Source organism: Cygnus atratus, chromosome 11, assembly GCF_013377495.2.
Source record: "Cygnus atratus isolate AKBS03 ecotype Queensland, Australia chromosome 11, CAtr_DNAZoo_HiC_assembly, whole genome shotgun sequence".
NCBI classification, from domain to species: Eukaryota; Metazoa; Chordata; class Aves; order Anseriformes; family Anatidae; genus Cygnus; species Cygnus atratus.
Genome location: NC_066372.1, coordinates 11,531,545 through 11,546,651, shown reverse-complemented (window position 1 = coordinate 11,546,651; position 15,107 = coordinate 11,531,545). Strand labels below are relative to the sequence as shown.

The 15,107-nt window shown below is 45.2% G+C and overlaps 1 protein-coding gene across 6 annotated transcripts in view; it reads right to left on the bottom strand.

The window, feature by feature from the left end:
* Nucleotides 1–15,107, bottom strand: part of PDE8A (phosphodiesterase 8A) — a 172,617-nt gene that overhangs the window by 63,333 nt on the left and 94,177 nt on the right. The window contains exon 1 of one of the 6 annotated variants that reach the window (XM_035554822.2): nt 4,423–4,505. The exons of the other annotated variants lie outside the window; for them this stretch is intronic. Within the exon in view, the coding sequence (XP_035410715.1) occupies nt 4,423–4,425 (3 nt within the window). The 5' untranslated portion in view covers nt 4,426–4,505. Of the gene's footprint in view, nt 1–4,422; nt 4,506–15,107 lie in introns of those variants that run through there. 6 annotated transcript variants of the gene reach the window in all.

The following is a 15,107-nucleotide window of genomic DNA, read 5'->3' as shown; positions in this document are numbered from 1 at the left end:
GGAATTATACAAATTACATCTTGTTCTTAGGATTGCACTTGGACCATTTTGTCAGTCCCCAAAGAGAGAATTTCACTGGATGTTTATTACAACAGCTGGGATTAACAATGTGCTCTAGTAAAGACACTAGAAATCCTAGCAGGAGGTAACTGTATAATTACATTTCTCACCGACTTTTCAGAATGAAATACAAATCTCAGTTAGCGCTTACTGACATCTCCAGAGCACATAAACTCATAAAAGAAGTTTTCATAGATCTATAAAAGGAAAGAGAAAAGCTTACTGGAAAACAACAAACTGGTCACACTTATCTTACTTAATTTGAATGAGGCTCTGGCAGACCAGAAAGTATAAAGGAAACAGTTGTGTAATGCTTAATGACTGCTTAGAATGGAAAAATGCTTCTTCTTTTATCTTGGCTTGTTATAAGGGGTTGGGTCAGAGTACAACACGGCTTAAATGGGAAATTATGCCTATGATCAACTACAGTTTTTAAAAGTTGTGTGCACACATTGTACGGTACCAGGGTAGCTTTGAATCATGTTGAAAATAGAATAACTTCTATTTGATAGGAAGTTGTGGCTTTAACTTTAGAGCAAAAAAGCAATAAATTGAGTATCAAACTTTCTTGCAACTGAAACAAGGAAGACAGAGTAAGTATTCTCATGGGAATAGGAGATATATTCAGCAACATCTATTTGATACTGGTAAATACATACGCCATCTCTTTGTTCTCTGACTCTCCATACATTAACTGACAAACAAATTAGCAGAAAATTGTCTTTCCCATCGATTTACAAGGCTTCCCATCTCCATATATCTCAGCTCCTGATATGCACTAGCACTGCAGCATGCCACGGAGGCTGCGAACTTCACCCAGACGGACCTAAGTGGGGAACGCTCTGCTCTCGTTAAGGTCACTGCAGCATCCCAACCCAAAAGAATCGGAGGCTTCTGTTCTGAGCACTGCCTTAAGTCTCAGCCTCGCTTGGGAGCCTAGAGACATGTTGTTTCTCAGCGCAACCTCCCTGATTGTTGCAGTGGTTGTGTTCCAACAGATGCAACAGAAACAAACAGTGAACATAGTCCTGGCCCAAACAGGCACAGCTCTCACAGTCTTCTGCCTGAGCTGCAGGAAACTCTGCTCTATACCATAAAAATAGGTTTTGAGTTTTTCAAAACAATATGTTAGCCTTCCCATTGTGATATTATGCCATATGTTTCACGTGCCAGACATAAAAGTCAGGGTAACACATACTGAGATTTTTACAGCTGCAGGCCAAGAAGAACACTCCCAGTGCTTTTGCTCTTGCATCTTGCACTTCTTGTTAATTTAACTTGAACTCCGTGTCTTCTGAGGCAAGAGTACTGCAGTGTACCTCCAGTTTATTGTTGCTACCTCTGCTCTGACAGACCTTATTAATAGGCAATATAATAATACATCAATGACTGTGAGCACCGGCAGCAGTAAAAATGACCCAGGTGAGGACCTGCCCCTTTTTACACCTTTACTTAGGAAGTTGCACCTTTCACAGCTGCAGCTGGGTGAAGTACATTTCATTGCCAACGGTTTTCTACATGTTCCAGCACTAAAAACTCAAGACTCGCAAACAGATGACATTGAAATCACAATACTTAAAAAAAAAAAAAAAAAAAAAAACAGCAAGAAAAGCAACAATGGCAATGCACAGGCTTAGCACAAATCTCATCATCTGTTTATACTGGCCCTCTCTCAAACCACTGGCTGATATTTGACTGCTTTTGCAATTATTAATCCCAAGAACCCAAATTCATTTAAACGTGAATGACTAGATTCTGATACTTTCTCTCCTGCTGTGCAGACCCTTACTCCTTTAAAAGTCTGGACAAAATAAAAGTGTCCCAATTAGCAATCTGATTTAAACTTGAAACAAATCTGGGAATTTCAATTCCAAGTGAAACTGTAGCAAAAATCCTTCACATTTAACTCTGCATTCACCCCAGCATTTCTACCAGAGCTGAACGAGCAGTCAGCAAATAATCTCGTGTAGGACCAGATCTTCAGGCAGCCACTGCCAGCTTTGGCTGCATGGGACTCCAGTGAGCTGCACAAACTTACGCTAGCAAGAGGCCATGTTCAGAATACAATTTCTAGTGCCTGTGTGTGAGCGAACCCTTTTTTTTTTCTTTGTAAACTTTTCACATGACTTAGCAATTACATTTTGTGCAGTGCCTCCAGACCAGCAGGCTGCATTGGGTCGGGACCCTGCACAAACCTACAGCAAAGCCGGTGCAGTGAGGGGGGTCCCTGCCGGGTCCCTAGCAGCTCCCCAAAGCATCCAACCCCCCTGTTTGACTGGGACAAGCCCTGTGGTGATAGTGCCCCTCCTGCTGGGGGGCAGGTGGCAGCCCAGAGGAGAACGAGGAGTGGGATCTCTCAGGGAGGTAAAGCGATGTGAGGAGTTATCTCCGACCAACATTTTAGAGATGACAACGGATTTCTACAGGAACAGTTGTGGGCCAGAGCAGATCACACTCCAGGGCAGACCAACAGCAATCAAGTCTTCATTCCAACATCTTGTAGACATGTTCTTGGGCTCCACAGTGTTCTCACAGGTAACAAAGGCCTAAGGCTGCCCTAGGGTTAATGCATCCCTTCCCAATTCAACATATTCTCCACTTGGACATTGCTCCTGTGACAGATGAAATCCATCCCTTTCTTTTCTTTGTTTGTCCTCAGACAATAAAGAAATATCACAAAGGGTCAAGCCGCATCATCCCTGTTGCCAGCTAACAATTCCTTATCGCCATTACTCATTTATAGTGTTTGTGTTTTCCCCTTGCCATAGCAACGACGCAGCCCGCTACAAAGAGCCTGCACGAAATAAATCAATGGAGTCTGCGGCCCGGAGAGCTGCCCGGCTGAACAGCGGTTCGTGTCGAGGGGAGAAGGTGGGGGACAAAGCCTGCTACACATTATCATACCTGAATCACAGATTTTTATCGTTCATACGCTAGTAATTGGCAAGCGCGATGTCCAAAGAAAACTGGCTAGTATAAAATCTTACAGGGAATATAATACGAGGAGGACATGCATGAGATGGTCGTGATTATTAATCATCATTGTAACATTAAATGTTGATATTACACGTAAACATCAGAAATTTGGCCTCTACATCAGTGACCCTGCAGTCCATGAGACACAGGCCTTGATTCCTCCTTATACCTGTGTCCTTTATTCCTACGAACGGCCCTGCTGCATGAGATGTAAGACTTGCTCAGTCAAAACTTTACATGATAGACAACACAGATTCAGGAAAAAAAATGTACTAATGGTACAAAACACTTTAAGGAAAGCACAAAGGATATCTAGGCCAGTTTCATTCACTTTGTTTTAGAGCTTTTAACCCACTCTCCCTGTTTATTCCTCTCCTCAAATATCAAGCTTCACTACAATTCTCAAAATATATTTACTGTTTTAATTAAGAAAATCAGGATGCTGATACACTAACAAAAATGCCCAGAAACAGAACCTTTAAGATCCACAGACATTTTAATCTAAACATAGATGCTCAGTGCCGCAGACATGCCTGCTGGTCCTTGAGGTTGTTCACAGGCCGTGTGTTATGCACACCTCGTAGCAGCCCTGGGGATCTTCCATGCCCTGCTGGGCCCTGCAGTTGGCACACAGCAGGCACCGCTGTTTATGCAATGCACAAAGTCCCCCGGTGCCTCCACAGTCAGCGGCACCTAACCAGCACTTACCAAGTGGTGTAACGATCACAGTCTTAGATGAGGAGACCTAAACCAAGCCTCTCTTTGCAGGGTTTGGCTCCTTCTAACAACCCTTACTGCTGTTTGTGCAATAGGAAAGCCTCAAGTGCCTCTGCAGCTTTGCTCTTCCATCAGCTCCACTACTCATGTTTATTTGTACTGCCCAAATATCCAAGAGCCCTCTTCATAGACTGCGATGTGGTTGTGCTATATCAACACAACAAAATGATGGGCAGCATCTTACAGAGCAAATGTAACACATGGAGCAAACAATGGAGACAAGCAGGGTGCAGTACAAGGAAATAACACTGGCCATAGTGGAAGGCAGTGCTTCCAACGGACCAGGGACAGACGCAGTTAACTGGGTCTAGCATGGCTGCTTCTGACACCGCATCCATCAGCAACACTGGCAAGCTTTTCAGAACAGTGAATAAGCCCAAAGAATATCCAATGACAGAACGATCTGGATTTCTGATGTGAAGTGTCCTTCCTCCCTGCCCTTTTCCAGCTTCTACTGTGTAAGCCTGTGAACAAGTCTACAGACTGAAGGCTGGAAGGATACATGGCTGCTCTCTATCAAAACGCTGGAGCAGAAAAAGAGCAGGAGGGAAAAGAACAACTGATGCCAAAGTAAAACCTTAGCACAAGAAGAAATAGGTATCAACTCACCATGAGTAGGTTTAGGCTCGAAGTAAGGAGGATTAGAAACCTTCAGAAGAAGAAGGATCTGGAACAGCCTTCTAATAGAACAGGGAAAGGCTGAAAAGTAATTAGCTTTGAGATGGTACAGGATGCATTTATGAAAGACATTTAATGCTGTGGCTGACCATAATAGCAGAGGAGTGACCTCCACGACCCAGGTCATCCCTCCTACTCCAGTAATTGTCTATGTCCCCAGAACACAGAAAAGGCCAAAACCATGTTTGTTCAAGGCCCCTCTGCCGATCTGCTCATTTTGTCCTTAATCCACTGCTCTACGAGCCAGTGGAATAGTGAGCAAGTCGTATGGAAAAAAAAATGTTAATCCAATAGAATGCATTAAACAAAAATAGAGTAAGTCAGGATATCAAAACCAAAATGTGTTATACTTGAAATTCAACTTTTTAAATCTGCCATCCCCAGCTCCAAAGCAGAAAAATGCAAAAGTGATTGGGGATTCAAATCTTCAGGTTTTATGTTTGGCATTAAACAGGTCATAAAAAAATATTGACTTTGGCTCTTTAGGCCTTTAATACTTTAAAAATAATTACAACCATGCCCTGACTGAAAAGTAATCTCAAAAGTCAGCATGTGAATTTAGGGTTTTGAAAAAAGAGCAACTGCTCAGCAGCACACAGAGCTCACCCCAGAGAAAAGGAGAGGGCAGGCTGCACAGCCATGCATGGCCTCCAGCTCAGGGTGCCTCCCGTTTTGAGAGCCTCAGGTAACAATCCTAAAGCTCACGTACAAAGGGGACGTAAATTCAGTGCTTATTTCCTTAGCTGGCCAGGCAGTGTGACTCTCCATTTTGTTGCTCGTCACACATGACACTGCAAACTCCATGACAGCCTGCAAGATCTGCTCTGGCATGGCGAGGCAATCCTTGGGGACCTCAGGCTCCCTGCCTGCGTGCTGCTGATGCAGCCTTGGTTTTCATCTGCTCAGCTCAGCTAACCTGCCTTAACACTGCCATGGCTAAAGAGAAAATTCATCAGAATTAAAGATTCCACAGAAACCAATGAATTCGGCATCAGTAAAATTCAGTTAAAAAAAGCTTCATTTTTTTCTGTTTACAAGTTCTGTGAAGCCCAAAGTTCAGCTTGCAAACTTCACATAAAGGCACCCAAATGCCCTCTAGAGCTAAAACAGACTCCCACTGTCTTCAGCGCGGTCAGTAAGCCCAGTGAGCATGGGATAATTCAGCACCTATATAAACCTGCCTGAAGTACTCCTGGGTAAAAAACGTAATTAATGCTTAAGTCCTTCTTCAAGATCACCTTATCCATCCTGGAGTTAACACCACGTGGAAGTCTTATCTTACTCCCTCTTACTATTTCATTCAAAGCACCGACTGAACTGCAGGCTTAGGAGCACCCAGCTTTCAAAACTGTAGTAACCACCTTCAATCGAGATTGTGCAGAGTAACCTGCTCGTTAGAGTAACCTGCTCGTTACCCCTTAGCTACAGCAGCCCACTCTGAACATATCCCCTGCATAAAGTCCTGCCGCTGCCCTTCCCAATTTCAGGCATTTGTAATTTTGTCAGCTTTTGGAAGAGAAGTTGCGCTGGGTTTTGGCAGCAAAGTAGGAGAGAAACCGACTTTCAAGGACTTCCTGATGTGAAAACATATGCAACTTTTAGTCAGTAGAAGTCCAGTCAGGGATGTGGCAGTTTAAAGTCTTCAAAAGGTGTAGTTATAAAACTTGTCTGTTCACTTTTCCCATCCTCATGTTCTTTTCTGGTAGCTGTCAAGCTGGTTCAGTAGCTGTAGAGCAGTTGAGAAGGAATCTATTGGGCAAGAATACCCATCAATGCTATTCCTTGTGCTGTAAGTACATTAATATTATCATATTAACCTTATCACGCTGTGTTATCAGACTAAAGGTATACACTTGTGTACAGCACAAAACTACCAAAACCTTGTTACACTACGGAATGAACGTGCCGATACAACAAAGCAGTGTAAATGTTCTCCTTCATTTGTCAAGCACAAGTAAAGGGGGATACCCCATGGCCCCATGCCGCTTAGACCATGGGCAGCTAGGAGAGGAACCTTCCCGTTCCTCGCCTTGCCTCAGCTGGAGCCTCATGCAGCTCGGTGGGGCCTGATGTCCGCACAGCGTCTCTGCGGGTCGCTTTCAGCCACGCAGTCCCAGCAGTCCTGCACCCCCTCCAGAGCCCTGACACCTCCTCCTGCCCCCTCCAGCTGCAGAAACGAAAGTCTCGATAATAGGCCCACTGTGGCTCAAACCACGCAGATGAGAGCTCCTTCTCTTAGCTCGTCAATCCACCTCAACACCCCAGCTACTTGGGCTGACTCGTTCTTTTGTTCCCCTCCGAAAAATGACTGCCTACAAACTCCCGCAACCAGTTCACAACTTCCCTTCTGGCAGAGAGGAAAGCGGCTTTCAGGCACAGGTGTCGGCAGTGCCGCTCCTTCTGCCTGCCCCAGTCTCTCGTGTCTTACTTTACAAGGGACTCTCCCTGGCCTAAAGCAGCGTACCATCCTAATGGCAAGTCCCTTCAGGAAAAAAAGCAGGTTTTACAGTTTAAGGCTAAGACCTCATTTAGAGAAGAACATAACTCCTTCTCTTCCAGTGCAAGGAACAAAGCACAGTCTATGGGGTGCAAGGGAAGCTTCAGTGGTCACAACTCTTCCCTTTTTTTGGCCATGAACATGTCTCCAACTAATGGTTTCTGGCAAAATGTAGCTTGAACACCATATTACACTTTTACAAAGATTACTATGTTATTTTTTGGCAAAGCTTTTAATTGACTGCCAGATTATTTTTAATGAGCAGGAAGTTAAGACAAAATCTGCTACTGAATTTTACTTTGAAAGACACTTTTTTAACATGCTTCTACATTTAATTGGCACACGGCATTCAGTGCAAATGCATGCACACAGCAGCGAACACCTTTCCTGCTAGCAAGGAAGTTTTGCATTGCAGTTATCACAATGCAAATGGTCATAAATTTCCAGAAAAAAAAAGGCACAAGCAAGACAGGAAGCAGAGAGTCATAAGATGTAGGGCATGGCTCTGAGACTGAGCAATAAGGTCCAGAGCCCAGCTCAGAATGGGAAAGCATTAGGTAATGGATCACAAATTGGTGCAGTGGAGGAAAAAAAAAAAGAAAAAGAAAAAAAAAAAGAAAAAAAAGCTTTGGACTGGTTCCTTTTTAACCCAGCCACAACCGAAGCAAAGTCCACGTTGCCAGGCCAGGGGAGCAAAGGGAGGAGTCTGACACAACTGCAAGGCAAGCCAGGAGCTCAAACATCCCCGGACCTTGGAACCACTTGCAAAATCCTTTAGTGCTGCAAACCCCACTGACCATACTGAGTAGCACGGACTTTGAATCCCTTCACACTTTGTCTAACCCTACTGTGACCAGTGTCTGGACCGACTTGCCATCCTAGGTGCCGGCAGTGTCAAACAGTATGTTTGATAGCACAGATTTCTCCCTTCCCCTCCCCCTGCCTATGTATTATCAACTCCGTTTGACTGGTTTACACTGGGAAACAACAAATAAACAAACCTGAACTTCCCCTTGAAAGAGAGGACTTCTTGTAAGGAGCCCTGGGAGTATGAAGCAGAGGGACCAATGCTGGGAAGACCAGTCCTTTCCAAAAGCACACAGAAGCAGACAGCCTGGAGGTCCTGCCCTGCTCCCCCAGAGCTGGAGGGTGCTGCTCCAGGTGTTAGGAGCAGAGGGACAAAGCCAGGCCCCTGGGGACAACAGCTCCTGGGGGGGCACCTACCAGAGAGCTCGGTCAGTGGGGTCAGGGCAGAAAGGAAGCGAGCTTTTCGTATTTACTGATGGCTGTACATTTGCTTCCTCTGTTCCTCACTGTCTGCATTGTCTCCTTGTTATATATGTATGTAGGTATGTAAAAGACCAAAGTTTGTTTTGTGGAAAAGATTGGTTTTTATTTATTCTCAGACAATACTAAAACCCTGAAAGATTTGACTCCACAGACATCTCTCTTAGGGAAACAGGACACTCGGACATGGCAGAACACAGATTTTTCCAGTTTCCTCCATATGTACAAGGCATCTGCCCTACTGGGCATCCAAGAAAGCCACCAGGACGATAGGAATCTTTACTTTGGCAGAAAATGGCACATAGCATATAAACAACATGAAGACTAAGATGCGAGCTGGCCTTCCAGGGTTGCATTCGCTATCCGTGACTCCCATACATGGCTGTGTGCTATCTTGCTTTTGATTTAGTTACCTTTGCCTCATTTTTAAGGGTTTATTTAGAAAATTCTACAAGGCAATAAATTACTAAATATCTAGGGGACCTGAAGAAAACTGCACACAAAATGCCTCATTTACAGCACATATTCTGACTCCTGCTGTCTACTGTATGTGATTTGTTGCTAAACCATATAGATTCTGAAAACTTCTGCTCTGCTATTTAATTTGTCCAACAGAGCCTGTTTTGTTGACCTCTGGGCTCCCTGCAAGGCCTGTTTTCCCAGACTCTCAGAGGGATGGATTGAGCTGGCTTGAATGAGGAGTGTCATATTTACTGTGGGCTGGGAAAAGATGAGGGCTTTGCTTAGTGCTGACATGTGTCAACTTCAAACCTGTAATAAGTGCATTTTTAGAAACAGAATTGTCTGCAGGGTTTTGTCTGGAGCTGACTGCATTGTATCACTTAGAAAGAGGCACAAGAGGATTGTGAGGCCACATAAAACTGGATTATGACAATGAACCAACTGGGCATTAGGAGTAAGCTAATTAGAAAAGAAGAATCTGCATGTACACACACATCTCGCTGATCAGTGACTGGGAAAGAAAGTACTGAGAAAATATACAGCAGCTAAACAGGATTTTAACTTGATATTAGAAAGAAAAAAAGACCCTTCCTTCAAGGACAAGCAAGCAGGAAAGCAGCAGATATGGTTGGTAAGAACAGCCCTGCCACACAAACAGCAGGGCTGGGCTCACCTAAGTTCAGGAGAGACTACGGACCTCAGTCATCTCAGACCCCAAAACAGCCACCGTAACAGCAGGAGCCCTCGGAAACCTGCATGGCTTCAGGTGCAGCTCCCACAAGATGACACTGCCCTGTTGATACGACTTCATGTTCATAAGGGATCCGTCACAGTGACTCCCGGAGAGAGCTAGGGATCAGTCACAAATCCCAGAGAGCCAGCGGCACCACAAATTCCTGAGTGAACCATGCTGACGCATTAAAGACAAAGAGGAACAGGATTATATATCTCTGCAGAAATGTCCTGGCCAGGGAGCTGCACCCAGATTTCCCTGGCAGTTTGCTGACACTCATGGTGTTTACACACTAGCTTTTTTCTGCAAAGCTACTAGGTTCTCCCCTCAGACCAGCAGTGCCTTGGAAACAGTATACAATAAACTACCTTACATTTTCCTTCTTTTTCATTTTTTAATGACTGAGGACAATAGATCCTTAAAGCACAGTATTAGGCCTTTAAAAAAATTGTTCCAGGCTACACAAGAAGGCTTCTTAGCATGCTGAGCAGCACTAACACCATGATCCTACACCCAGCGGTACCTGAAAACCAGAGTTAACATGGGATATAACTAAGCAACAAGAAAATCTAGCACTGGTGAAAGCAGTAAAAACTTGTAAATTGACATCTAACACTAGGCAGCTGAAGTCACCTCCCTAAGCTAGAGTCTATAGGCGTACAGTTGCAAGGTTCACATTGCAACAACAAACATCATCCCAAGAGAAGACTCCGACTCCTGGCTTTGTACCATTCACAACCCACTGGTGCTGTGTTCGTACGGCTTACAACGTCAGCCGAGACCCAGGAGTATTTTCACTCCAGGGGCCATCTGTTATCCTCTGCACAACAACCGCTATTAACTCATTGTCACTGGGAAATCATTTACTTAATAATACATTGAGTTGGCTGTTCTTGCTGCAGAAGAAAGCCGTTCCAAAAACATGAGGATGTATTTCCAAACTTCAGTATTCACTGCTGGCTTCCCTGGGTATTCCAAATTCTTTGCAGATTTTTAAATCTTCTCTTGTGATATAGACTGTTGGGAAGAAACGGTTTATTAATAGTTTGCTTGTGGTCTTGACTAGACCTGAGAAACAAAAAGATCAAATCAGTGTTTCCCAAACTACTTCTCAAAGTAGAGGAGGAAAATAAGAGTGTTCCCATGCTATGCCAATGACCAGTTGGAACTGAGTTCAGTCTAATAGCAGAGATTTGCTCCCTTCACCTGCTCCCCGTAAGGTTATTTACTCATGATATGTTCTTTACACACTGGGGCCCTTGATCCTGCAAACACTCGTGCACTGGGTAGCACACTTGATCTCGGTGGGACTCATTCACAGATACAACTCGAGGGAAATCAGGGCCACAGCGGAATTACTGAATGCTGCTGGAGTATAAAGACTGCAAAACCCAAAAAGACGCAGCGCCAACCAAAACTCAAGGTGGAGCAGCTCCCTGACTGCTGACCGAGCCGTGCATCTCTGAAGGACTAGAAATGATGCAATCCTGACATTTCCATTACTTTACAGCTGCACTTCTAACTGGAAGGGCACGGTGGCAAAACCAGATTTAACGTAAGCAATGTTCCTCAGCACCCCTTTAAAAAACAACACGAAGCCGAATAAACAATTCAAGACAAAATAATAATCTGAGCTGACTTTGCAGTATTGAACTTGCTTTCAAAACCAGTTTGTGTTTTTAGAAAATACTGCGGGTTCTGTACTCTCTGTGGTATTTCCAGCGGACACAGCTCTTCCTGTGGTATTAGACCTGGCACTGCCACAAGAACTTTGCCCCTGATTGTCTCAATGAAAACACCACAGAAAGGAACACTTTCCACGACTGACTGAAAACATCTAGAACGCATATACGTACAGAGATACATTTATAGACATAATTAGGAAGGGGAAACGAAAAATCTGGAAAACAGATGAAAACGCAATGAACAATTTTACCAAAAGAAGAAGGGGGGGGGGGGGCGGGGGGGAATGAAACAAGGATTTGAAGAAGGATTTTTGTTTGTTTGTTTGTTTTTGTGAGAGATTCCAGTCAGGCTCAAAAGCTTTGCTCATTTTTAGCTGGTGGATTGGAGCCAGAGCCTCTCCTTGGCTGTGGCTCAATTCTGCTCTATAGCTCTGATTCACTGAACCCTAGGCTTCAGCTGGGGGAAGGGAGAAGCACTGGTGCTGCTCCGGCGCGGGAGGCAGGAATTGGAAGCGCCTGTTGCCCACCTTCTTCCTCTCTTCCCGCTGCGGCCTGGGGTCCCTCGTTCCTGGAAGCCGTTCAACTATCCTGCCTTCCAGACAGAGTTACCAGCTCATCTAGCCTGCCAGGTCGCTTTTGATGTACGAAGGCAGACTTAAAGGGGACAAACCAGATTATATATAGATTATTACAGCACTTCAAACGGGTTCCAATAATGTCACGCTCCTCTGGGTGCTGGTGCAGATGCCCTGAAGGCAAGAGCCAGATACCTTCCATACCCTAACAGGGAGCAGGGAACCTCAGGTACACTTCCTGACCAGAGGCTGGCTTTTTTTGTCAAGTACAACCAGCGCTTTGCAGCACAGCCCTGGCAGAACACCTCAACCCCTGCCAGAAGGGACCAGCTCCGCGGATGAGGGGGAGCTGTCCTTGCTCCTGCATGTCCCCGTGCTGGGCCACTGCCCTCCCTGCAGAGGCTTACCCGCGGGTGGGCAACCTGCCTCCCAGGGGCTGCTCGGGGACCACGGGCTGACACATGGGCCAGGAGAAGGCTTTGCAGCTCAGCTGGATCCAAAGCGATGATCTAAACTCTGCAGCCTTCATTCAACCATTTAGTTATCCGAGTCACACAGTTCCCCCTGTGAGCTCAAAAAGAACAGATAAAGAAATACAATTTTAAAGGGAAGCAGGTCAGCCAGCCAGCCACGCACCCTGTGGGGCACGTGGCAGGGACATGCAGAGATAGGCAGAGCTCAAACAGCTAATTGCAAATTGCTGCCACTACCGTATTATTCATGCAGCATAAATGCTGTCAAGTAACAAGCTTTATGGGAACAGACTCTGATTTCTCTAACAATGCCAGAAAGTGGCTTTGTGGCTAAAGGCTGTAAATTAAGCATTGTCAGGGTTGACAGAAATATGTCGGCTGTCAGCTGCACCTAGCAGAGGAGAGGGGCTGTGTTTAAGACCGTCAGGCTAATTCTGCAAATATGGCTGAGTGCTGCTTGGGACACCACGAACAAAAGAGAGCAGGAGGCACAGAGGTACAGCTTGGTGGCCAAAGGACATATGCCTGCAGGCTCTGCTTGCAGAAGCCCTGAAAAGCTCTTCCTTGAGGTCAGAGTATCCAAAACCTAACACTGCTCAGCTAAGCATTATCCTCCTTTTGGCACAACTCTCAAGCAGTGGCTGAGAAGCAAACAGAATCCACACTCTGTGCACATGGAGATTTTTCTCTCCAATGATACTCTCCATTAAAGAACCTCTTCTCTTCCTTTATGCCTCAGTGCTGCATCCAAAGGGTAAAAGTACAGGCTGTGGGCATTAAGCAGGCTTTGTTTCCTTCAACAGAAATAACCTAGAGATTTTTTCATGTTCATTTCTGACTGCATAAACGTCTGAGCTAGCTCCGTTTTGCTGCACTCTGCAGTAAGCAGCATCATGACTCCAAAATGCCGATTTACAGCTTCTCATTCAAGAAGTCTTGAAGATGGGAGTCAGATATTCTGCTTTCCGGTGTTTATCCCCATCCAAAATGAATCTATTCTTAACAGTCAAGCAGTAATGACAAGAATACAGACACCCCAAGCAGAGAGTTTCAACAGAGAATTATCATCCCTGAACCTACAGCAAACTCACATTTGTATTACTGCAAGGTTCCTTATGCGGAACCTTTCTCAGACCCTCCCAAGCCAGCCTCCTTTCTGTCGCTTCAAACCAGCAGCATGCAGCCCTCCCACTCCTGCTGATCAAAAAGCACCAGAAGTGTCTGCATAAAAGGCCTGCCAGCAAAAATAGACTGTAACAAGCAAAAAATGCAACATTAAGATTTGAGTTGCAACATGGTGAGAGCCCATCACTCCAGAGCAGTAGCTAAGCAACAACAACTCTGGTTTGTTTTGAAATCTATATGAGGAATAAAAATACCACCAAGCTTTAGTAAAGCCAGCCCAGGAGAGGCATCTCCTCCTCCAAAGCAGTGCGGCGGCAGCTTCCCAGCAGGTGAAGCCTGCAGTGAAGGCAGCCTGGTCTGCACCCACCGCTGTGCCCTGAGGGCAGAGCTCGGCAGTGAGCTCCCTGCTCCCAGACCCCACTCCTGCTTCAGAGCAACACCTCGGCCCGAAGAGGGACCACCACCATGCAGCACTGCTAAAAGAAAAGGCACTGGCACACCACACGACAGGCTCACCCAGGCCAGCATCTCCACTCCAGCAGCGAGGGATCAAGGTGCATGGCTTGGGTGCATGGCCAGTCTCTGCTTCCTGCAGGTAGAGGCTCGTCCCACAAGCCTGTGGCTTGAGGGGTTCCCCCAGCACAACACGAGCTGCACATCTCTGTGACAGTACAGATGAATTTTCCTTTTGCTGACTCCTGTATTCAGTTCTTGGATCTACGTAAAATTTGGTCATCTGCAGTGTCTTCTGAAACTGAGTTCTAGCTTCATGCAGTGCATGAAAAAATGTCATCTTCGTTTTAAACCTGCCATCTCAAAACTTCCTTTGACAACCTTGTTCCTAGCCTTTTTTTTTTTTTTTTAGATATATATATTACGCTGTCAGAGTGTATATTTGTGTGGATGAATGTACAGGTCTGTGAATCCACAGCACTCTTACAACCAGTATTGCCAACGCTGTTCCACCAATTGCGCTACTGTCAAACCAGAGAACGGTCTTAGGACCTCCCCGCTGCCCATTCAACATCTCAAGCAGCAATGAGAGACTTTTACTGAGAGCAACACAAAAACCATGTATTTAAGGTAGGCCTGCTATTCTTGAATAACCTGTTAGGAAGTCGAAAGCCTAGAGTCCATTCGCTAACAGAAATAAAACCTCCCCTGGAAGTGATATGAGCTTATATTTACCGAGTGGCTTAACCAAAGGCAGATGGTTAATTAACTTAATGAGCACTACGTTAAAACCAGGAAGTTCCAAATACCTGTCAAACGTATTTGTCAAAGGAACATTGTCCTTTCCAAAGCCAAATGTACTCTTGTATCCATGAAAAGCTAAAATAAATCAACCCTCAGGTAAATTCTGATGCAAGAACTCTAAAACACTGCCCAAGATAGGACAAGTGGCTTACAATATCACGCAACAAAGAAATGAAAAGTGCTATGGAACTGTTTAAGACAGTACTGACCACTTTCAATATCTCAAATGACAGACCCTTTGCCAGCAGTTGGCAAGTCCAAGACAAGGCACAGACACGAAGTCAGAGCAATACTCCTTGCTCCTAGAGCCCTGACCTCTTTAGATGCTGATTGGAAGGACAAGGGACACAGGGAAAGTCTGCGGCTCTACGCAAGCATACCAAATCCTCACCGGTCCAAGCAGAACTCAGTTCTACTATTAAAAATATCACAGAATCCTAGAATCATTAAGGTTGGAAAAGCCCTCCAAGATCATCTGGTCCAAGCACCCCCCTACCACCAATGTCACCCACTAAACCATGT